Source organism: Strigops habroptila, chromosome 5 (genome assembly GCF_004027225.2).
Source record: "Strigops habroptila isolate Jane chromosome 5, bStrHab1.2.pri, whole genome shotgun sequence".
NCBI lineage: Eukaryota > Metazoa > Chordata > Aves > Psittaciformes > Psittacidae > Strigops > Strigops habroptila.
The window spans coordinates 2,528,283-2,553,648 of NC_044281.2; the positions used below are offsets into that span (position 1 = coordinate 2,528,283).

At 46.6% G+C, this 25,366-nt stretch overlaps 2 protein-coding genes and 1 non-coding gene across 3 annotated transcripts in view; all 3 read right to left on the bottom strand.

Annotated features, from left to right (window-relative positions):
* The window catches only part of CHUK (component of inhibitor of nuclear factor kappa B kinase complex), a 27,064-nt gene extending 23,840 nt beyond the window's left edge, over positions 1-3,224 (bottom strand). The window contains exons 1-3 of the mRNA XM_030488839.1: positions 3,037-3,224; positions 2,849-2,943; positions 883-997 (exon numbers count right to left, since the gene is read on the bottom strand). Coding sequence (XP_030344699.1) covers positions 883-997; positions 2,849-2,943; positions 3,037-3,186 — 360 coding nt within the window. The 5' untranslated portion in view covers positions 3,187-3,224. The remainder of the gene's footprint in view (positions 1-882; positions 998-2,848; positions 2,944-3,036) is intronic.
* On the bottom strand, positions 3,203-17,908 carry CWF19L1 (CWF19 like cell cycle control factor 1). Its single transcript, XM_030488840.1, has 14 exons — positions 17,851-17,908; positions 17,644-17,728; positions 16,734-16,812; positions 14,961-15,062; positions 13,349-13,563; positions 11,278-11,396; positions 10,497-10,581; positions 9,529-9,669; positions 7,622-7,733; positions 6,441-6,520; positions 5,354-5,563; positions 4,473-4,592; positions 3,517-3,614; positions 3,203-3,444 (listed from the first exon to the last, which is right to left on the bottom strand). Exons 1-14 carry the CDS (start codon positions 17,871-17,873, stop codon positions 3,300-3,302), a joined length of 1,614 nt encoding a protein of 537 aa, XP_030344700.1. The 5' UTR covers positions 17,874-17,908; the 3' UTR covers positions 3,203-3,299.
* LOC115609159 lies at positions 4,757-4,898 on the bottom strand. The gene has a single exon (XR_003991770.1). It is a non-coding gene; the product is annotated as a small nucleolar RNA SNORA12 (small nucleolar RNA).
* Positions 17,909-25,366: the final 7,458 nt, after the last annotated feature.

Genomic DNA, 25,366 nt, shown 5'->3' on the forward strand with positions numbered 1-25,366 from the left:
AACATGTGCATGGCCCATAGACAGCAGCAGATGCTTTTCCAGGCTTTGTGGAAGATTGTAGATGTGCAATGAGAAATTAATAGCTGCACAAAACACAAATGATGCCAAGCAAGTGTAAGAAATATAAAGAGCGGGATCAGAAATAAAAAGAACATGTTGGTTAGTTTGGTTTCCTTTTTTACTTTAAATGAGGGATGCAGTTGTTGCATCCAACATCTGCTCAGTTTGCTATTTAACACCTGTAACAGAAACACCACAAAAATAAGCTTCCTGATCACTTGCATGAGGAGAATTCTGAGCAATCCTCAATCAAGAGGGATTTGCTTCTTCACTCCTCTACAAATAGCTGCTCCCTGAATCCAGCTGCAATGGAAAACAAACATAAACTCTATGGGGCCATGCAGCCACTGCCTGGGGGTCCACCAAAAGGTCCCTTTACTCTTCCATGTTGCTGCTTTGCAGAAGGGCAGCTCCCAGTCAGAAGGAATGCCTCTGAAGCCCTGGAGGCCCCAGTCCAGTACTAAAAGGATCCTTCCCTGTGCTGAGAGCAACACAATACTGTATACACATCAATCAAAATCAGATCAGACTCTAAAACAGAGACACAGTGCGGTAAAGCTAAACACACTGAGTGCAAATATCCAGGCTACAGGAATTGGTATTAATGCTAAAGCAGTTCCATGAAAGGACACGGCTTCAGGACAAAAGCATCTGCCTTTGGATTGCTCTGTGTCCTCTGGTTTCAAAACCACTTCGCATTTACTTCCCCACACCTGTATCTAAAAAGAAAAGCCCCACAGAACACAGATGGTTTCACAGACAACCCCAGTTACAGGAAGAGCATTAATTTCACTACATATTGCAAAGCAAAGCAGACATTACCTTACGGAGGTCACCCCCTGAACAATATTCCATTGCCAGGAGAGGAACATCATTAACCAGAAAGTTCATCTCCTCAGGAACTTCACAGGCTCTTACTACATTGGGATGGCTCAACCTAAGCACATGGAAAGCTGGATGAAAACTCTGACTCCTCTTTTGGAAGAATGAGACAACAGATTGTCAAGCAACTGTGGTTTATGTTTCAGGTAGAATTTCTGCTCCCCAAATGTATCCCTATTTGAGAAGCACACTCTTCAACTGGTACCTACCAGTATCCAAATGCATCAAATCCACAGCTTGGGAATACACAAACCACTGATGAGCAGAAATGATGTCTCAATGTCAAAGTACAGGACTTTGATGATGAGATTGGGGCTCAAGTTCTGGATTCCTGCACATTCCGGGCAGAGTTGCTGCATATGCATCTATGTTTCCGCTTGTGGGGACAATTGCCCCCTGGCCCAAGGGTTTCATAGGAATCCATTAACACTTCTGTAACTGTACTGGAGAGGTAGCACCATGCAGGTGACACCCACGTACATGGGGAAGGATTAATTCCTGAAATTTAATTCAAACAGCTGCTTCCTGACTGTTTCTAATATATGTTACTCTTGGGAACAAAAGACACATCCAGAAGTAAGAGAGGACAAATTACTTCCGTGTCCACCTTCCAAAGCCTGAGCCTCAGGAAGCCACCACAGGAGCAGCTGTAACTGTGCGGTCAGTGCTTGTATTCAGAAAACAACTATCATAGAAACACTAACGAGAACAGTAATTGCCAAGACCTGACTTATCAACTCAGGTTGTCTGCACATGGTTTCTGCCAACGTTGGTGCACAGCAAGGCATCAGAGCAGGGGCTCAGTAAAGCTCTATGCAGCAGGGGCACTGCAAGCCTTGGTGAGGGCAACTTAGAACAAAACTGAGCAGCATCCCTGCTACCACCACTAAAAGCATTTCACACTCGAGGATCACTCTTCGAAAGGGAAGAGGGATTCTCAGAATGAAGGCACAACTGTATGAGACTCCAATGGCCAGAGTAACCACTCACATCCATGAGGACACATCTGGCCAGCTGCAGCTCACAGGTTTTCAGAGTGACATGCCAGAGAGAGGGATGATGGGCAGCACAGAGTACGTGGTTTGTCATGAGAAAGCGTTAGGATACATCATTCTGTACGTGCAGGAGCACCACAGAAAAAAAGCAGTTTCTAGATCCCTGGCTGCTAGATCAAAAACGCATATGCTGCCCAGTGTGGGAACATATAGGTGTACTCATGTCCCCACATTAACTCAATGGCATCACATGGTGTGACTCTGAAGGAATTTAGGATGGACAGATAGCCCAGGCAGCACAAAAGTGCACGAAGTTTGAATGGTGCTAGATCCCAAATATGAGCTAGTGCACCAGGGCAGAAGTGCTTGGACATAGAATAAATCATAGAATGGTTTGCGTTGGAAGGGACCTTAAAGCTCATCCAGTTCCAACCCCCTGCCACGGGCAGGGACACCTTCCACTAGAGCAGGTTGCTCCAAGCCCCTGTGTCCAACCTGGCCTTGAACACTGCCAGGGATGGGGCAGCCACAGCTTCTCTGGGAAAAGTCTGTGCCAGCGCCTCAGCACCCTCACAGGGAAGAGCTTCTGCCTAAGAGCTCATCTCAATCTCCCCTCTGGCAGGTTCAAGCCATTCCCCTTGTCCTGTCCCTACAGGCCCTTGTCCAAAGCCCCTCTCCAGGTTTCCTGGAGCCCCTTTAGGCACTGGAGCTGCTCTAAGGTCTCCCCTTCAGGAGCCTTCTCTTCTCCAGGCTGCCCCAGCCCAGCTCTCTCAGCCTCTCACCTTGCCAAACCAGCGCGGAGCCGCTCGGTGCCCGGCAGCCCCTCACCCCGCTGCCTCAGGCCCCGAGGCCGTCCCCACGCCCCGGCCCCTCACCCCGGCTGGGCCCGGGGCCGCGCCGCCCGCACTCACTTCTTCATGATATCGATCTCATGGCACCAGCGGTCCTTGTTCTTGACGCTGAGCTCCAGCCGGCACGACTTGATGGCCACCCGTGCGCCCGAGTCCTGCGGGACACAGCGCCGTCAGCCGCCCCGGCCGGGCCCTGCCCTCCCTGCCGCCGCCGCCGCCCGGCCCCGCTCCGCTCCGCGCCGCCCCACCTGGTGCTGGTAGAGACAGACGTTACCGAAGCCGCCGGTGCCCAAGCGGTCGCGCATCTCCCACGGCCCGCAGCCGCCCGCGGGCTGCCCCCTCAGCGCCGCCCCGGTGGGGGCCCGCTCCGCGGTGCCGGGGGTTCCGCCCCGCTCCATCGCGCCTCAGCCGCTCTGCGCCACCGGCAACTCCGCCTTTATTGACACGTCACCGCGCGCGACCGCCCGCCCGCCAATGGCCGCGCGTCTTCCGCCGCCGGTGAGCGCCGCCGTCAGGCCCGGAGGGCGAAGTCGAAGGGCTGGAAGTCGCGGCGGAAGGCGCGGGCCTGCGCCGCCTCCTCCGCCCGCTCCGCCTCGCAGCGCCGCCAGTCGGCCCGGTGCGGTATCGCCAGTACCGCGTCGCTCGCCAGCACCGCCCTGCAAGCACAGCCCGCGTCAGCGCCGCCGGACACCGGCACGGGCAGGAGGGGAAGGGGGGCAGGCACCGACCTGCCGAAGTGCAACGGGAAGGGGCCGCGGATCCGGTGGAACAGCTTCTCGCCCGTGTCCAGCTCCACGTAGAAGTAGGGCTTCCCGGAGCGGGCCACCTGAGAGGGAGAGGAAGGGACAGGCGGACCCGGTGTGGCCTCCTGCCAGCACTCCGGGAGGGCGGTGCTGGACCAGAGCTGGGGTATCCTGGCCAGAGGGGCGATTCCTTTACAGAGGACACTGGGCAAAACCAACCAGCCCACAGACACCAAGAGCAGTGGGTGACATCAGCCACAGCTTCCAAGGGACGACAAAGTAATGGGTCACTCTCTGCTTGGATGGTGCATACACAGAATCATAGAATCACAGACTGGTTTGGGTTGGAAGGGAACTCACCACCCAGTTCCAAACCCCTGCCACATGGGCTGCCCCCTCTGCAATTGTGGCATGTAACCACAACCACCAGATCCCTCTCTGGATGCTGGAGAGGGACTCTTCATCAAGGACTGTATCGATAGGATAAGGGATGATGGGTTTAAACTGAAACAGGGGAAGTTCAGGTTAGATATAAGGCAGAAGTTCTTCCCTGTGAGGGTGCTGAGGCGCTGCCACAGGGTGCCAGAGAAGCTGTGGCTGCCCCATCCCTGGCAGTGTTCAAGGCCAGGTTGGACACAGGGGCTTGGAGCAACCTGCTCTAGCGGAACATGTCCCTGCCCGTGGCAGGGGGTTGGAACTGGATGAGCTTTAAGGTCTTTTCCAACGCAAACCATTCCATAAGTCTATGAATTTAGCAAGCCCTACACACAGCTGGAAAAATTTTCAGATTGGGAACACATCTGTTGTTCACAGGAAGGTCACCCGCAGCAGAACACGTCTGACACATCTCCATATCAACAGCTTAACCCTGCCACACACAGTATTCTCAGAGCAACTAGACAGGGCAGAAGTAAAGTAACAGGCGAAACCTTGTCTCATACTTGCGTGATATCCGAGTGCTCTGGGATTTCTAACAATTCAATCTTTTGTTCCTGGGCCTGTGCAATAAAGGACTCCTTAATGTCTTCGGCAGTACAGCGGTCCAATGGGACAGGAATCACCTGGAGAAGGAGGACAACATTTCCATAAAAAGAAGGCAAGACAAAACAAAGCACTTGCTGAAAGCAATCATTGCATCACTGGAGCTTTGCTCCTCAGTACTGCTCAGCATCATCAAACAAGACAGGGGAGACCTGTCCCTACAGGCTTAAACTTATGAGGTGTTTTCTGTAGGAGTTGAACAAGAAGCTGAAAACTAAAAGCTTGGAAAAGTTCTCAGCACAGCCTTCTCCTTTCTCATCTCTGTGGTAGTTTAAGGCCGCTCTGACACAGTTACAGACCTGCCAAATACAGAAACCACCACAATAAACCCCTACACGATTGACACACAAGGACGAAAAGTCAAATTAAAGGGCTGGTACCGGCTGGCAGTGACCAGAGCTCTGCATTTATCTTTATAGATTTTCAGCCTATTTCAGTTACAAATGTGAGCACCACAGTTTATGTACCAGTGTGAGCAATGTCTTGCCACTTAATGTGAAAACCTCGTGGGCTTTTTAATTGGTTCCATGCAGGGAAAATTCTTCCTCACCCACTCAACACAACCAACATTGTGCTGCTGTAACAAGAACTAAAGGACTGCGGCAGAACCAGCACACTGGTTTTAGTTTTGCTCTGGCTCTATCTGTCAGTAGGACGACTTCTCTCCATACTCTGGGAAGGTATAGAATAAGGAGGGAAATTTGAAGGTGAGCTTTCTCTTTCAATTCATTTGCAGGTAAGTGCAAGTTTATATTCTCCTAGGGTGACACTAAAATCATACCTGTAACTGCAGATGCTGACTCTTATAGTTTCTTTCAAATAAGACATATCTCTTTCCCTTGCTTCTGAAAAATTCCTTTAGGGCAGACTTGTACTTGGTCACTTCTTCCACCACCTCTGAAGACAAGTCAACCACTGACTGATAGTGCCCAATAGGCAAAATCAAGACGTGATCAGGTAATAAGCCACCTTTGGCCAGGGCAAGATAGCACTAGAGTGAAACAATACACACCAGTTACTCACTGCAAGCAACACTTACTTACCATGCTATGGAAATTTACTCTCTGACTGCATTCTGAGTATCCCCCATCCTAGCAATTTGCCTCAGGAACAGGAAAGTCTTCCTCTCTATGTCACTTATTAGGGATTGTGTATAAGCAATTTATTAATTACTAGAGGAATGAGAAAGAGAGAAAAAAATATCATCATCTTAATACCAGAGAATGCCTTGTCTGCAGGAAAGCAGCTGAGTGAACGTCCCCAGTGTGGCTACAATTTCTTACTACGACAAGAAAATCCACTTGAAAATTATTAACAGCTCTTAAAGTAAGCCTGTGGCCAAACCTGTAGCAGTTTGAAGTGGATTATGCTACACAGGAGCAATAACTTTAAGCAAAGTGAATATACCAATGATTGAATTCTTCTCCAAGATGTTGACTTTAAAGCTATCGTGTCTTCTGTTCAATCTGTATGTACCAAAACTGGAACCAATCATCCCAGGGACTGGCATGACTCCAGACAGTGCATCCTGCTGCCAAAGCAGCTCCCAGTTTACACTGAGTTCACACTGGAAAACTTCTGCCAGATGGTAACAAGCAAACCTGAGGGCTGGCAACAGCAAAGTGTTCTTGCACCGTAATCCAGCTCTGCTGCCAGAGCAAAACTGCTTGATTTTTTTAAGACTTTATGTAGTTATGACTTTTGTAGGGGAGATGTGAAGAAACTGAAAATAAAATCAAGAGTCAGCTGCAAATAAAATTTGTTTGGGGTTTTTTTTTAAAGACTAAAATTGGAATTGATGTTTTCTATTGCCATTTCTTAGCACATTTCTGCCATTATGTAGCAAAGAACATGCTCTGGGTACTTACATGTGTGCCAATACTAACAACCAAGTGCTTCTCAACTTCTGGACTGGCGAGGCAGAACCAGCAGGGCCCCGAGGGCTGTGCTTTATTGGGAAAGGAAAGAGAAAGCACAAGGAACTTATTTGTCAGAACAAGGAATGGAACAAGATCTGGAGGAGCTGTTATTTTCCAGCCACCCTTCCCAGCTGATAAAGTGCTGAAGATGTCAGAAAGACATCTCAAAGCAGATCTCATCAGAGAACTGGTGCCTCTGGGAATTCTCAGCAAGAAAGGAGGTGGTGGCAGTACACACATTCCTTCATCAAAACTGCCATCACAGCCAGTCGTGCCTCTGCAGGCATGTACAGAGCAATGGCACTGCACTGGAGTATAAGGTAATTTAGCCTGTGAACTGTTATGTGCAAAGACCATGCAAAGGGTTTGGAAATCTAATAAATAAAAACCAACAGCTTAGTCCCATGTAACAAAGGCAACCAGACTTACCTACAAGGGGCATTTCTGAATAATGTTTTCTTACCCACTGGCAGTGGGCATAGCTTTCAGAGAAACAGAAGGCGGGCTGACACCTGCATTTATGTCTTAAGACCAAATTTCTTTATAACTGAGACCAACATTTCTAAAGATCTGTGCTTGCAGTAACACTGGCACTGAGAAGTCATGATTCCTGAAGATTTCATTTTGATTTCTTCAAGTCAGACAAACTCTAATGAGATTTACAGCACAGAAATACAGAGGTAATAGAAGGGCTTCCTCCCTTCCTAGTTCGTTAATACTTTGTGAACTCACAGCACAGAACAACTGAAGTGGTGTTTCAAGAACTCATAAGCACCATGAACCAGTCTCTTGTGGTCCCTCTGAAAGGAAACATGCTGCTTTGTGAAACCGTCTTTTGTCATGTTCAGGGGCCAGTCTGGTTCAGAGGGTAAATGGCATCAGCTCAACTGCAACCACCACACATCCAACTAGCTTTCAAACTATGCTTTTGACTTGTCTTTCACCTCCTGATTGTCAGGTTTGTAGGAAACAAGGAAGCCTTCATTCCTCTGTATTCCCACAGCACCCAGTATAGTGACAGAGCACGTTGGCAAGCTGACATCCACAGTTCAACAGCTTGGGATAAATGAAGAGTGAGATGGTCCAATGCCTCAAGGGAAGAGCTTTGGTAAAAGAATCTGCATACTTACGGGGTTTTTTGGCTTGCTTTGGTTGGGAGTTCCCTCCCTCTTTTCCATCTGAGTGACGTTTCTTCCCCTGATGCTTGTTCAAATCAAAGAAAAACTGACAAGCTGATTCTTCCTGTTTAGAAAATGAAAACCAAAGCCAAGATTACAACTGCATCACAGAGAGTCACAGTACATACAAGAATTTGCTTTTTCCTCAAGAGGTGTGTAATTACCTTTGAAAAGCATCAACAGCAAAAGCATCAATGAATTTATCTTTCCCAATAACACAGCAGCTTAACTTCAGGCTGAGTACTTCCCCCCACACCAATCATCTTCCAGTTTAGTTTATCTACATTACATTAAGATATGTCGGCATAGCTCTTCGCATGTCTGCATTAGCAGAGTATCCCACTATTCTTGGAGGGCAAAACATGCTCTGCACAGGGAAATAACCTGAGTCTCTACACCTGAACACATCCACTTGCCTGATGATCAAATTACCAAGTTGGCAATTCACATCTTCTGACACCAACAGCTGAGTGTTCAGGCCCCAGGAAGGAACTCTTCTGCCCTCAGGAGGAGCAATTGATATTTAAAGGAGCATGGAGTTGGTAACTTAGGACACTTGAACAAAAACAACTGTACTCAACACCTAGGTCACCACATTGAGAGATACAGTGGAAATGCAACATCAAAAGAAGTAGCACCTGAGTAGCCAGCAATCTAAGGGAGAAAACTGGGGGCCAACTGGAAAGGAGTACTTTGTAGTCTACAAGCTTATGAGAATAAGACCATGTGTGCTGAGATGCCCATAGAGAACAGTCCTGACAAGGAGGCAGATCTAAATACAGCATCACCATGCAGACCTGCAACTAGAATCATAGACTGGTTTGAGTCTGAAGGAACCTTTGAAGGCCATCTAGTTCCAACCTCTCCTATAATGAGCAGCGACACCCACCACTAGACCAGGTTGCTCCAAGCTCCATCCAACCTGGCCTTGAACACTGCCAGGGATGGGGCCATCCACCACCCCTCTGGGCAACCTGTGCCAGTGTTTCACCACCCTCATTGTAAAAAAAATTCTTCCATATATCTAGTCTGACTCTCCCCTCTTTCGTTTAAAACAATTAACCCTTGATCTATTGCAACAGGCCCTATTAAAAAGTCTGTCCCTATCTTTCTCATAAGCCCTCTTTAAGTATTGAAAGGCCACAAGGGACTCTTCATCAGGGACTGTAGTGATAGGACAAGAGGTAATGGATTCAAAATAAACCAGGAGAGGTTCAGGTTAGGTATAAGGAAGTTCTTCTCTGTGAGGGTGCTGAGGCACTGACACATGTTGCCCAAAGAAGTGATAAATGCTCCACCCCGGCAGTGTTCAAGGCCAGGTTGGACAGAGCCTTGGGTGACATGGTCTAGTGTGAGGTCTCCCTGCCCATGGCAGGGGGTTGGAACTAGATGATCTTAAGGTCCTTTCCAACTCTAACTATTCTATGATAATAAGGTCTCCCTGGAGCCTTCTCCAGGCTGAACAACCCCAACTCTCTTTCCTCATAGGAGAGGTGCTCCATCCCTCTGGTCACTTCTGTGGCCCTTCTCTGGACCCTCTCCAACAGGTCCATGCCTGAGGACTCCAGAGTTGGATGCAGAACTGCAAGCGGGGTCTCACCAGAGCATAGCAGAAGGGCAGAATCACCTCCCTTGACCTGCTGGCCACGCTCCTTTGGATGCAGCCCAAGATACGGTTGGCTTAAGAAAGGACATACTGTAACAAACTCCTAAGCACTGCATCTATGCAATTGGGTTGATGCAAATTGTTTACACAGAATCCTTTAGTGTTTTGGACAGAACTATTCCCAAGTTAAAGCCAAATGCTGTTCTAAGCTCCCTGAACACAGAGAAACACGTGAAGGATAATGCAGCAGTACCTCTGCACACAGGAATGCTTTGCTCTTCTGTGCCTCCTTCTGTGATTTTCGGTATGGATTTTCAGTGGTGTCCTGTGGCTGTTTCACTAGCTCTGCAGGGTCCATCAAGCTCATTGGCACAATGCTGAAGGCATAGAGATACTAAAACAAAAACAGATGGCTCAGATGCAAGAAGCTTTTGCCATGACTGCAACTCTGAAGAGGTCACCTGTAAACAGCCACCCTGAAACAGTAACACACAACTTAGAACTGCAAGAACTCAGCAAACTGGTGTTAAAGCTAAGGCAGGACATGAAAAACACACTCCCTGTGCTAGTCTCCCACCCAGGGCAACCAAGAGTTTATGGAGTGCTTCAAAGTAGCTCACTTCTTTCACTTTAAGGAAGATCTTTTTGAAGAGCAGCAGTGTATCCTACTTGAAAAAGAAACAACCTTGATCCTTGCCTGTCTCCAGGCCTTCTATGCAGAATTCCTGGATCTTTTTTGTTACCAGGCCTGGTTTCTACGCCTTCTTAACCACTAGCAACATGTTCTTTTATACCAAAATTCTGTGACTTTGTTAAGGGTAGAGAAGAAACAGGTTAAAAAAACACCCCACAAAAAACCAACCCCTTCCTATCCCAGAAGTTAGTTATTTTCAGTGATTTGTAAGGGCTCCTTTGGAATTTCACTGCCTTCCATGTAAAGCAGCTGGGGAAAAGGAAGAAACAGCAGCTTTCTAACCAGTTTCCTCTGCAGCTGTCTTCACAGTTACATGCCATTTGACCAGGCAGAGAAGAACAACAGTGCCTTAGAACACATCTCACCCTCTGACATAACGGGCAACTGGTATCTGTTACTCAAGTGAGACTGATCCTTCCAGTTCAGTCAAGCTTTGAAGTGATCAACTCTGTCCTCTAGCTAGCCAAAGCTGGGCTTACTGCCTTCTTGTACTTAAGAAAAGAAGAAAGATTCAAGAGTGTCAGTACCTTTTTCTTGCTTGTATTGCCAACTTCAGCAAGTGCAATGAACCTGCTCACATGCTGCGGGGTCTCCTGCAACACTGTGTGGTTTCTGTAAGGAAGCAAAACATGACTCTACTGGCATATACAATATGGAAAAGGACAGTGGGCAAACCACGTGCCCTCCATGAATTTATTCAGACACCATGTTAGCCATATAGGGTCTTTGGCAAAAAATAAGGGGGCTGGAGGAAAGACTCATGAGACCTAACAGCAAACAGCTACATAGATCAAAATGACATCTCACTGCAGTGCAATACAGAGGTGAGAGGACAATTCACTAGTCTGAGAACAGCTACACCTTTAAAGTGTTTCCTGTGGAAAGGATAGTAATCTTAGCCAACATCAACACAACAGCTTTAGTTTTATTTGTAAGTTGTTCTGACACCTGCCTTATGTCACTAGTCACATTTTACATACAGAATTCTGACACCAGTCTTTTCACCACACAACAGCCTTTCTATGACACATTTTCAGAGACACACCCCTGCATTAGGCAGAACACTGTTTAAATGTGACTAAGGGCAACGAACCTGACATCACATTCACAGCAATGTACTTGGACTGCCAGCAGTAGCACAGTTTGAGGCAGCAGGAATTAAACTAATAAGATGCATCTGAGAAACAATCTTGACCCTGTGCTGGGGCTAGATGACTTCATAAAGTTTTTCTAAAGTTGTCCTCCTGTTTTCTTTAAAGCTTGAACTCTTATTAGACAAGAAGTGAGATTTCACATGGTCCTACAAACCTGTAAGGAAGTCTTTCATAATAAGCCTTCTCCAGGGCAGCAAAGTGGTACCTTGGTTTGAGACTTGCAGCTAGATCAGATACTAACTTGGAGCCACATTTCTTGGTATCTATTTCTCCCTACAAAACACAAACCAAGATTTATTTTAAAAACAACTGTCAGATTGTGGTGAAAATGAAGTTTTATACAGAACTGTATGCTGGGAATGTAGAGACTGACTATAGTGGTCACCATTCCCTGGAAGAGGAAAATGAAGTCAGAAGGGCTTGATCTCTTACCACCAACCAGAGCCTACTCGTTTATCCCACTCTGTGCAGTCAGGGTTTGCCTCCACTCATTTCATCAATCCAAGTTGGTTGTATTTTCCTTCTCCTGGTCTTGTGAAGCCCGGACAGCACAGAGTGAGTTTGGCAAACACCAACAGATGTCAAAATTATTAAGACAACTTTTGACCACATGCCCAGAGCGACAAAGCTTTAGTGCATGAGTCAAGTAAGTACAAAAGCTCTGAGGTTTCCTTAGGAAGCAAAATTTTATCCCACTCCCATCAGAGGAAGAAGCCAGAGCAAAACAAAACACAAAACACAACCAAAGAGCAGACTTCAAACCATTTCCTTGGGTTGAGGTCTTGTGCTGTTTTTTCCCCTAGAATCAGAAGTCTTAGCCTTAGACTAAGAAGTGAAGTAAGGAAAGAAAAGGGCAAAAGAAGAGAGAAGTTAAGGAACAGCCCATGTTATACCTTGTCATCTTTGGTAAAAGCAGAGGGCATGAGACTCTGACCTGGCAGGCATCTGTCACAGCCCTGCATTACAGCAGCAGGACAGGCACTTATCTGTTCTCAAGAAAGCAGTTTTCCTCTCTCTGCTTCCTCCTGCTGCCCTTGCAGTGGGCATGGCAGAGGGGAAGCCAGCAGTATCTGCACTGAGGGATGGCGGCTTCCAGCCCCACTGAAAACAGCCAGAGCTATGAAGCATCTCAGGAAAAGGAAACCCACAGACTTCTCCCGTGAGTCAATTCTCATCCATCCACACATTCTATCTCATCCATCACACGACTTTTGCTGAAAGAGAAACTTCAGGTGACAAAAGGCAAGAGGCCTAATTGTTCATTCCTCAAACTTCCTGCTTTGAGGGATTTCAGGGCCTCAGTGCACAAGGGAATCTCCAAGACTTATTACTGAAACCCTCAGGTGATAAATATACACTCCAAGAAGATGCATATTTGAATACAATCACTGTTAATATCCCCCTGTTAATTCAAGTGAGTACCTTCTCAGAAAAATCATGCCAAAGAAAGCCAAGTGTGGAATGATAATACAGAGACTTCCCATCGGAATTTTGAGACCAGAGGTTTCTTTTTAAGCCAGAACATCCCTCCATTTTGTTTCTCTCCAACTCCCGAGTGGGGTTGGTTCCTTTGGCAAGGAGAGATGAGGGAGGGTTCTTTATACTTTTAGACTGAGGATCATCTCTTTTTTTGGATGTCAGAAGACACCGGGAGGAAGCAAAAAGGGTACTTTTGCCATGGTATGCAGCCTTGTTCTCCAGGAAGGTTTCAGATCGCCTGAACGTAGGACTAGAAAATCAATTCCACTGAGGAACAGTAACAACAGAAAACTGGACACAAATGAAACAACATCCTCAAAATCCAGACAAAGAACCAGACCGTTTAGTACAGCTGACTGATACTTATGGAAATAAATACCAAAATGCTTGAAAAGTTTTGAAGCAGGGGGAAAAAAAAGAATGACTTAATGTCACGTGGTATTGAAGATGCTCGGGGCACAGCATTCCACTGCATGACTAGCAGCAGCATTCTGCAGCACCTGCAACTAAATGAATTCAGAACAATAAGTGTGATCAGATGAAAGCTACTAACTGATTTTTCGGGCAGAATAGATAAAATACTCTGAAGTTTCACAAATCGCCCTCCCCATTGGTTCTCCTCCACTGAAGAACCAGAATATCTGCTCAGAGATGGTCCAACAGCCCGAATTACCACAGCAAGCAGAAAGACAAGCCTTTGTTAAATCCATCTGGAAACCCATTCCACCAGAAACCAGAACACTTACTGCACTGTTGGCAAAAGTCCCCACATCTCTGGGCCAGGGGGATGTCAGCAATATATCCACACCTTTGAAGTTTGGTGTTGACAACAAAGATGTTTTCAGTTCTGCCACGTCCTTTGCACTAAAACTGTAGGCAGGAGCTGGCTCATGCTGGGACTCAGTGCCACTCAGGTATGCGATCTGCAGGCCAGAAGTACCACTGTAAAGACCTCGGCGACCTGCACGAATACACAAACATGAACTTCAGATCACAGAATAGTTAGGGCTGGAAAGCACCTTAAGATCGCCTAGTTCCAACCCCCTGCCATGGGCAGGGACACCCAGATGCAGACACTGCAAGTAATCTCTTAGTCACAAGACAGGCAGAGGACCAAATTCAGCAGTCCTGCTTTACTTCTACTGGGACTTTCTTTACAGACAGCTCATTTTCTGTGCCCATAAACTCACGAGACCCCACTTGCAGCACTGTGTGCAGCTCTGGTGTCCTCAACATAAGAAGGACATGGAGCTGTTGGAGCAAGTCCAGAGGAGGCCACGAGAATGAGCAGGGGCTGGAGCACCTCCCGTATGAAGACAGGTTGAGAAAGTTCAGGCTGTTCAGCCTGGAGAAGAGAAGCTGCGTGGAGACCTCAGAGCAGCTTCCAGTATCTGAAGGGGGCTACAAGGATGCTGGAGAGAGACTCTGCATCAGGGACTGTAGCGATAGGACAAAGGGGTGATTGGTCCAAACTTAAACAGGGGAAGTTCAGGTTGGATATAAGGCAGAAGTTCTTCCCTGTGAGGGTGCTGAGGCGCTGCCACAGGGTGCCCACAGAAGCTGTGGCTGCCCCATCCCTGGCAGTGTTCAAGGCCAGGTTGGACACAGGGGCTTGGAGCAACCTGATCTAGTGGAAGGTGTCCCTGCCCATGGCAGGGGTTGGAACTGGATGAGCTTGAAGGTCCCTTCCAGCCCAAACCAGTCTGGGATTCTTGAAACTACAGTAAAGATAGGTTTTAGCACAATGGCTCAAACCCAACCCTGCCTACAGAGAAGCAGCTGTTCAGACAACCCCCAGTCTTCTCTCCTCATTGCTATCTTGCTTCCCAAAAATGAATCCATATCAAAAGCTGAGTTAAAAAAGTCAATTGCAAATGTCTTTACTCATTACACTTTCTGTCAGGTGGCACTGTAGAAAGGAACAAGGTTCTCCTTTTAGCTTTCCTACAGTTTCATTGCCTTTAAAGTTGACACTTCTTACCTTTGCTACTCCAGTACAGCCTCAGAGCATAGCAAAATCATACTTCAAGTAGGAAACCTTCTCCATTCAAAGACACACACATTATGGGAGTCAGATATTCCCAAAGAACAGGCTCTTTCAAACACTATTCCTTTTGGTTAGCAAGTTCAGTGTTAGAAAACAAGAGAAAAGCAGGGTTCTCTTTCACATTATACATAGCAGATTGTATCAGCCTTTCAACACAGAGTTCAACTCCAGTCTGAATCCCAGAATGTGAAATGTCACCTTAAAATTCCCAGAAAAAGGAAGGAACTTTGAAGTGGGAAGATCAAAAAACATTCAGGAAAACGCCTCCAGGTAAATGCACACCCCTTATCACAAAGCACTCGCAGCCTTACCTAAATAAGTGATGTTCTCAGCTAGTTCACAGCCACTGACATCTGGGAAATAGCTCACAGTCTCCTGGTCGTTAGCACCAAGCACATAGGTTGGAATTGGAGCTGAGGAAGAAAACCACATGCACTCAGTTAGCACAAGTTCAGTCCACGTTTAATAGGAATCCCAGCAGGTCCCATCCATTCGGACCCCAACACCGCTCCTCTGCAGCGTGCCAAGCAGCAATAAGTACAGAACAAGAAACATTCCTTCACAGTAAGTCCCTAAGCCTGCTCTTTGCACAGATGCATATAGCACCAGAAGATAATAACCTCTAACTACAACTCGCTTCGCTGCCTACACAACAAGGTCAAGTCCAAAATGATCCATAGGCCTGAAAACATAGGTCTTCCCTAGGGCAATGCTAAGTAAATACCAGAGCACAGAGACACCTGTGAGTCAGTTCAAGCTGATCTAAACTCATATGGACATCAAAAAATTGCAAACCATTGATGTTTTAGGAGAAAACTCCAAGTTCATCAGCTCTTTGATTCACTTGGTAGAAAAACTTGCTGCATGACTTCACCTACACCTGGTGGATAGAACTAACAACAGAAAAAAAGTAATGGAAAGTACCAGGTTTAATTTCTCTATGGCTTTAATTTCTCCAAACAACACAAGTCAAATCTTTTAAAGATTTTAAAAGTTAGAAAAAACAACAGCTGATGTCAGAGGCACCTCCTGTAGATTTCCTGGCACACCAGTACACCAGTAAGCTGGTCAACAGCTCTCCTGGTCAGCAGGTCCTAAGTTTTTCACTGAATAAAAACCAGCAACAGTTCCCTATTTCAGAAGGGAGGAGCAACACAGCAGCTCTGCTATAGCTGTTGGTAGGCTGTTGCTTGAAATTTCAGCTCCCAAAGTTAGAAGATACGACTGCAGAGCAGAGCTTGAAAACTTTCTGAATGGCTTAAAACCAAAATGAAGTGACATGAACCTTGCTTCTACCTACATGTATATAGGTGAGGTTATAAGCTACAGATGATTTCAACAGTTCAAAGGGTAAAGACAATTCAAGATGAGGAAAATGCATCGGTCCAGGGAAGCCTTTGCTGTTAACACTCACTCTTCTCCCCGTGTGCACTGGGGAGCTTCCTCAGGGAGCGAAGTTTAAAGCAGTAACAATTCTCCTCATATTCTCATAGCAACAGGAACACAAGGCAGTACACCCTGCCATGGTACGCAGCAAACAGGACAATCTTTATGCAGATGGCTCACACAGACAAGCAGGGGATAACTGGGGAGGGATGCAGCAGCAGAGAGGAAGTGGAAAGCAGGAGTCCCAGCTCCTTACTGGTTTGCCTCATGCCAGCAGCAAGAGCCAGAGTAGCACTGAAGAGGAGAGAGGAATACTACAAATGCTCATGAGGTAGCATCTTCCTTACAAAAGGGGTGTGGGAAGAGGCAGAGAACTCCACACAGGACCTTTCATATTCATGGCCATGAAAACATCTCTAACAGAAGGGCTGTGGGAACTGAGGAGGAATGGACAAACCCTGCTCCTTTGGAAAGTCTTGTGATCTCCGTGGCTGAAGAACAGAGACACTCACACCACCAGCACCTCTGCTTTCCCCTTTTCTCCTTGGGACTGAGTGCAGGGAGGGGAAGAACAGCACTGCTTTAACATGACATGTTTAACTGCAAGTTCTGACTTCAAAAGCACACTGAGATGAGACAGCGAAGTGGGTCACAAAGCAGTGCCATCACCAGCACCCGGAGCGAGGAGCCTTCCTTACCTTTCTTGGCGCCTGTGCAATACTCTGCCCATTCCGCCTCGGAAGTAGAGCCAAAAAAATTCCCAACACACAAAAGCATCTAAAAACATCAGATAAATCGAGAGTTGCCATTTGACCAAAGACACGACACATGCAACATTTCCGCTGGCGTGCTGTGTTGTCAGAACACTGTGCCCTGCATCACCCGAGCAGCGTTTTGCTTGGTGTGGTAAAGAGGTTCCTCCACACTTAACTGCACAGAGTATTAAACCCGTAACAGCAACATGAACAGTGGGACAGCCGCTCTTCCACACCCTTCTGCCCACAGATCACAGCTCCTCGGTGCCTGACAAGGAGGGCTGAGGGTGTGCTGAGCCCCTTCCACTGCCAGAAAGGGAAGGATCGAACAATGGGAGAAGATCTGGAGGACCAGCCCCTGACAAGGAAGGGTCTCAGCACCTGGTCCCTGGGTCACCGTGCCCAGGAGCCGCCGTAGGCAGGGACCACCATGCCCTCAGGGGTCACCATCCGCAGGGAGCCACCAGATCCTGGGGAATGCTGAGCCCATGGGCCACCGTCCCCAAGGGGCCACCAAATGTAATGGGCATGTAGTGACAGCACAAGGGAGAATACTTTAATTCCCAGCTGTGTACGGCGGTGCTGATGGCAAGAACCGTGCCCTGTGGGATTAGGGTCTGAAGTCCCCCCAGAACATGGAATCATGGAATGATTTGGGGTGGACAGAAAAGGAGGAGCGCGGCTCCGGACACCAACACCCGCCCCAGCCCGTGTCAAACCCACCCCGCGTCACCCGAGCAGGGTCCTGGCCCGAACCACCTCAAAGCCGCCGCTCATCCGCAGGGCGGATGCGGGACCCCCACACGGTTCCCCGCCGGGCACCCCGCGCCCCTCGCCCGCCGCAGAGCCTTACGTCGAAGGGGCCGCTCTTGCTCTGGATGGCCCGGACCCGTCCGAAGAGAGCCTCCAGCCGCCCCTCCACATCGCCACACGCCAGCCTGCGGGACACGGCGCGTCAGCGGCCGCCACAGCACGGCCCGGCCCCGCCGCGCCTCAGCGGCCTCCTCCCGCCCCGTCCCGCTCCAGCCCATCCCGTCCCGTCCCGTCCCGCCGCACTCACACTCGCAGCGGCGCCGCCGCCATCGCGGAAGCGCTCGACCCAATTCCCGCCTCTTCCGGCTGCGCAGCGCGAAGCGCCTCCGGAGGGAAAATGGCGCTTCCGGGCGGGCCCGTCAGGGGTGGCCGCCTCAGCGCTGGGGGAGCTGCTGGTGCGTTGGGAAGGGTCCCGCAACGCGGGAGGCTCTGAAGGACCGGCCCCCGGCAAGGGAGGGTCTCAGCGCCCGGTCCCGGGGTCACCGTGCCCTGAGAGTCACTGTCCATAGGGAGCCACCAGATCCTGTCGTGCCCGTCGTGCCCGTCGTGCCCGTCCCCAAGGGGCCACCAGACGTAGTGGCATTGCCAAGTTCCCCTACAGTGGTTTAAAACCAAGATCAAAACAACCACCAAACCCTCTTCCTGCTTGTAATGGAGAGTATGGATATGTGAGAAACTATGGACTAGGATATTGTTTATTAAGATTTAATTGTGAGAAACTATGGACTAGGATATTGTTTATTAAGATTTATGTTAAGCTCAATGTAAAGGTTAGGCAACAAAAGATGTGAAATCGCTTATGCAAACAGCTACCAGACACCGCTTGCGTAAGATAAGATAACCACAATCGCGAGATAACCGCCAGACTTCCAGGAACCGACAGAAACAGGACAAACAACCCCATATAAGGACATATGAATGAGGGGTCAACTATGGGACAAAGGAGGAAGACTTCTTACTTCGGCCTCAACGACCACCAGGAGGCAGAAAACGACCCCCTAACAACAACTGAAGCATGCGCAGAGTACCTCCACTACTTCATGAACACGGAAGTAAAGATGTATAAAAAGGGACTGTTTGAACTGCTCAGAACGGCAGTTGGCGGAGCGCAGACTCCCCTGTTGTCCAGCGCTGTTTTTGCTCATATTCTACTTGCTATAATTAATAAAATTTTAATTGGATTATGATCCGTTCTGGTCTCAATTTATGACAATTTCTGGTGCCGTGACTCGGATAAGGAACGGTGGGCTTTGGTCCTCCGGGGAGGCGCCCCGCGACATTTCGCGGCCCCGCGACCAACAGCTCACTCCAACCTTACCGACGAACCTAAATTCTAGGATATTGAGCAAAAAAAAAGACCGGTAAAATCCCATAAAATTCTGTGCACGGGAGTCCGGACGAAGACGCAGGACGCGTAAGTATATTGCGAAGTTGTTCGCGGGTTTGCCGTTCGGGCGGGATTGGGTTTCCTGGATTATAACGAACGAGAGGTTCGATATACTGAACCAAGCGAGTGTGGACCCTTTAGTACTGCGTTTCCCACCTCCCGCGAGGGACTGGGCCAGGAACAAGGGGAGCGAGTGAGTGTGTGTCTATGGATAATCCAGAAGATGGGGGCGAAGGGCAGCAAGCCTTCGACTCCCATGGGGAGGGTACACACTGTACCTAAGAATACCCCTCTGGCATATATCTTAGACAATTGGAGATATTTCCCTGGAACCCTAGGGAAAGATAAGCAAAAAATGATAGAATATTGTACTAAGATATGGGGAGGGAAGAAGATTTCTAAAAATGTCTTTTGGCCAGTCTATGGGTCAGAAGATTGGGTAAGACAGCAATTAAACCTCTGGGTTAATAATAAAAAACCTCTTAACCCGGAGGAGAATCAATATGCGGAAGTGTGGCTAGAAAGACTGGGAGCTAGACTCTACCCGCTGAATGAAATAAAAACTAAACAAAAGAAGGAAGAGTTAGATGAAACCCTTCTAACCCCCCCTCCTTACATTCCTCCTCCTGCTCCCGCAGAAGTCCCCAGAGCGCCCACTCCCCCACCAGAGTCGGAACAAGGGTCTCCCCCTCTTCCTAGACGCGTAACTAGAAGTCAAAAAGGGGCAGCTCAGATGTACCCCCTAAGGGAAATACCCATGGGGGGACCTCAACCTGTGATCGGATATATTTCCGTACCCCTAAACTCGGCTGACCTACGAGATTTTAAAAGAACCGAGATGGGAAACTTAATTGAGGACCCACTGGGAGTGGCAGAAAGATTAAATCAATTTTTGGGACCAAACCTTTATACTTGGGATGAGATGCAATCTATCCTTGGTCAATTATTTACTACCGAGGAAAGAGATATGATTAGATGAGCAGGAATGAGACTATGGGATGCTCAACATGCCCAGGGACCCCAAGCAGATATTAAATGGCCACTTCAAAGACCTAATTGGGATAATCAGGATCCCGTGCATAGAACTCATATGCAGGACCTGAGAACTATAGTAATTCAGGGAATTAGAGAAGCAGTACCCCGTGGCCAGAATATCAATAAAGCATTTAATGAAATGCAAAAGAAAGATGAAAGCCCTACTGAGTGGCTGGAACGACTGAGGAAAGCCCTTCAGCTGTACTCTGGGGTAAATCCAGACGACCCTTTAGGGCAAGCGCTCCTCAAAACTCAGTTTGTGGCAAAATCATGGGAAGATATCAGAAAGAAGATTGAAAAGTTAGAAGACTGGCAGAATGGAGGGTTGGATGAATTATTGAGGGAAGCTCAGAAAGTCTACGTAAGGCGGGAAGAAGAGAGCAGCAAGCGACAAGTAAAAATGATGGTAGCAGCGGTCAGAGAGGATCGCAAAGGACGAACTGGTGAACACAGATCTGCTGGAACGAAACAAGGGAACGTAATAGTAAAGAAGGAGCAGAGATGTTGTTTTTACTGTGGAAAGAAGGGACATATAAAGAAGAATTGCAGAGAAAGGATCAGGGATGAGGAAATATTGAAAACGGAATAGGAGAGTCAGGGGCTCTATATCTTAGGGGACCGGAGTCATCATGAGCCCTTGATAAAATTAAAAATAGGTCCCCATAAACAAGAGTTCACCTTTTTAGTAGACACTGGGGCTGAGAAATCAACTATTAAGCAAATACCTGAGGGATGTAAAGTTTCCCCTGAAAAAGTACAAGTAATTGGGGCAAAAGGAGAACCCTTTAAAGTAAGCAAAATCAAAAATGTGGTATTCGAAACTGAAAATAAATTTGGAATGGGTGAACTCTTGCTCGTCCCTGAAGCAGAATTTAATCTGTTAGGACGAGATTTAATTGTTGAATTGCAATTAGAAATTAAAGTGAAAAATCAAGAGCTAACAGTGTCTGCTTATCCTTTGACCGTGGATGATCAAAAACAAATTAACCCCGATGTCTGGTACTCTCCGGACACAATTAGTAGACTGAAAATCCCACCGATTAAAATCCAACTTTCCGAACCCCACATACCTGTGAGGGTAAGGCAATATCCCATATCCCTAGAAGGACGGAGGGGATTAAAACCAGAAATTGATCGATTGTTAGCACAAGGAATCTTAGAGCCTTGTATGTCACCCTTTAACACCCCCATTCTGCCTGTAAAGAAACCAAATGGGAAATATCGACTCGTACATGATTTAAGGGAAATAAACAAAAGAACTATCACCCGGTTCCCTGTAGTAGCAAATCCATACACACTGCTAAGCAAGCTAGGACCCCATAACTCCTGGTATAGTGTGGCTGATTTAAAGGATGCCTTTTGGGCCTGTCCACTGGCAGAAGAATGCCGTGATTATTTTGCCTTTGAATGGGAAGACATAGAGACAGGCCGTAGACAGCAATTGAGATGGACTGTGCTTCCCCAAGGGTTCACTGAGTCCCCTAATCTGTTTGGACAGGCCCTGGAAGAGCTCTTAAAAGAATACCAGGTACAAACGGGAAACGTGCTGTTACAGTATGTAGATGATCTGCTCATAGCAGGGAATAATAAGGAGGATGTAAGAAAAGAAAGCATTCGACTCCTAAACTTTCTTGCACAAAAGGGACTACGGGTATCACAAGAAAAGTTACAATTTGTGGAGGAAAAAGTGAAATATTTGGGGCATTATTTGTTTAACGGCAAGAAGATATTGGATCCAGAGCGCATTAAAGGAATTCTGGAATTACCTATGCCTGTCACTAAGAGGCAAATTCGGCAAGCATTAGGGCTATTTGGGTATTGTAGGCAATGGATAGAGAACTACAGCTTTAAAGTTAAATTTTTATATGAACAACTGTCTAAAGACAAAATACCCAAGTGGACCCCTCAGGATCAAGAGCAGTTTGTCAGTCTCAAAAGGGAGCTAAGTCAAGCACCGGTTTTAAGCCTACCAGATTTAAAGCGGCCATTCCATTTATTTGTTAACATACATGAAGGAACGGCATTCCTTCATCTGAGTATTAACTCAGGAATGGGCCGGACAAAAGAAACCGGTGGCATACCTATCAAAGCTGTTGGACCCTGTGAGCAGGGGTTAACCAAATTATTTACAAATCATTGTTGCTGCTGCCTTATTACTTGAGGAAACGAATCGCATTACCTTTAATGGAGAAGTTGTCTTATATGCGCCTCATAACATCAGGGGAGTGTTACAACAAAAAGCAGAAAAATGGCTTACAGATAGCCGATTATTAAAGTATGAGGGAATACTTATAGAATCCCCTAAACTATCTTTGAAAACTATTGGAGCAGTTAACCCCGCTGAATTTTTGTACCCAGGAGAAGGTAATGAACTATTGCACAATTGTTTTCAAACAATTGAACAGCAGACACGCATTAGGCCAGACTTAGAAGAACTACAATGTGGAGAAGTATTATTTATAGATGGGTCATCACGAATAGTGGAAGGTAAACGATTGTCCGGATATGCCATCGTTAAGTTGGAAAAAGGAGAATTTAAGACAATAGAATCAGGCCCCCTGAGTGCCAGCTGGTCGGCTCAAGCCTGTGAGCTGTATGCATTGTGGAAAGCATTAGTGTCACTGAAGGGAAAGGATGGAACTATATATACAGACTCACGCTATGCGTTCGGAGTAGTACACACTTCTGGAAAATATGGGAGGAAAGAGGATTTGTTAACTCACAGGGTTAACTGATACACCCGGAATTAATTCGGCGAGTTCTGGGGGCATTGAAAATGCCGAATAAAATAGCAGTTGTACATATAAAGGGACACCAGCGAGGTACAAGTTATCAAGTTAGGGGAAATAATGCAGCTGATACAGAAGCAAAACGAGTGGCAGGCAATTATAGTATGATTTTGACTATGCAACAAGTACCTGTTAGTAAAAATTTGAGTTTTGAGTCTGCAGAAAAGGAAAAACTAGAACAAATGGGAGCTAAGGAACAAGATGGTAAGTACATATTGCCAGATGGGAGAGAAGTCTTGCCGAAGGGCATAGCACTCGAGATATTTTCAAAAATACACAGTAGAACACACTGGGGAACCCAGGCGTTAGTTGATCATTTCAATCAACAGTTTGCCGGTATAGGCGTATATAACATAGCAAAGACAGTCACGGCAGCCTGCGAGACCTGTCAAAAGGTTAATCGAAGCAACATGAGACAAAAACCTCTTGGAGGACGTTCCCCAGCATACAGACCTTTCTCACACATACAAGTGGATTTTACTGAACTACCCAGGGTAGGGCGTTACAAACATTTATTAGTAATGGTGGATCATTTAACACATTATGTTGAGGCTTTTCCTACCTCCAAGGCAACTGCTAACCAGGTTACTAAAGTGTTACTTGAACACATTATACCTCGATATGGAGTACCTGAAGTAATCGACTCGGACAGAGGAACACACTTTGTGTCAAAAATTGTTAAAGATCTAGCTAAAAGCTTGGGGATTAAGTGGGAATACCATACACCATGGCATCCACAAAGTTCGGGAAAAGTTGAAAGGATAAATGGAGAAATCAAAACTACTTTGACTAAATTAATGATAGAAACCAAATTATCATGGATTAAGTGCCTACCCATGGCACTATTAATTCTCAGAACCAGACCCCGAGCAGATGTAGGAATATCAGCGTTTGAAATGGTGTATGGAATGTCTTATAGAATTGAAAGTCCACAAACAAATGTTTTAATTCGAGACCGTGTGATTAATGAATATGTTTCACAATTAGCAGAACATCGTAACAAGCTTTGGGAACATGGACTGATTGTACAACGACCCCCGTTGGACTTAAAAATTCACAATGTTAAACCTGGGGATTGGATATTGATTAAAGTGTGGAAGGAAGAAACCCTAAAACCCAATTGGGAGGGACCTTATCTTGTTTTGCTTACAACAGAAACAGCTGTCCGAACTGCTGAGCGTGGATGGACTCATGCCAGTCGCATTAAAGGCCCAGTGACGAGACCCCACTGGAAAGTAATCAGTACTCCAGGTGACACCAAGATAACCCTGAAAAGATAACGTAATGATAAAGACTTTATTTGATTATTTTACCGCATTACCTTTCGGTATAAAGTGTGTATTGCTGTTTATATTTGCTATAATTATTTCTCTTTTTTTCTATTATATATGGAAGCGTACAAAGTGTGTTGAAGGAAATTGCTAAACTTATGCAACCTCACAATATTAAATATAGAAGATATGTTGATGTAAATAATATATGCACTCTAGATATACGAATTAGGTGTAATGATTTGAACTGCAATTGTTATCCATTTGCTTGTTTTAGGTGCAAGGTATGCCAGGATAAATGGTGGACACATTGTGAATGTGGATACCCTCCAATAGGAGTTTGCACACAGTGTTGGAAAATCCAAAGAACTCTCACTGAGTGGAAACTAAAACAATTAGAATCTAAACAAGAAATTACTCGGGAATCCCATGAGTGGTGGGAAATTTTTGCCAAAGGAATAAACCCTCAATATTATTGTTACCACTCCAACGAACCAGTTCCATTTGTAGCTGAAATTTTGGTTATAAAATGCAGAAGGGAAGTACTGACCATGTCTTGCTTTGCCCCATTAGTTAAAGCTGCAAAGTGGGAAGCCTATATAAACAGGCAGAAAGCCCGAAACAGCTGTTCTCCTGAAGAATTCCCTTGCTGCCGAGAAGATGGTACACCCCGTGGCTCGAAGCAACCGAGTCGACGGGCGAAGCAGAGGAGGAACAAACTGTGGAGAAAAGAACCAGAACGATGGGACACAAAAGCAGCAATGGCCGAACTTCCCCAGGACTGGTAAAAATATACTTAAATTGACAAAATTGACAGACACCCTTTTTTCTGGTATACCGTTAGTTTTGTTATTGATAATAACCCAAGCAAATGGAAACCCTCATGAACCTATGGCTTGGAAATTATATAATTTACCAGAGTCAAAATTAATTCAAACACAGATCGGTCCAGGGAAGTGGAATTTCTCCGTGCATCTATATTCCCTGATACCTATAGAACAAGACTCCCCTGTTTTTACCCCAGATCTAGCAAAGCTTCAGGCCCAATGCAAGGCATTTTATATATGTCCAGCAAGTAACCCTGGCAGAGGTTATTGTAATTATCCAGGTCATTTTTACTGTGGCTATTGGGGTTGTGAAACTATTGCTTCAGATTGGAAAACGCGAGGAGATAAATATATAGGTGTAGCTTGGGGACCCCCGGGCTGCACTCCCCCAAAGCATGATTTTGATGGACACCCTACAAAACCCTGTGGCAGTGTGTCCTGTAACAGAATTGAA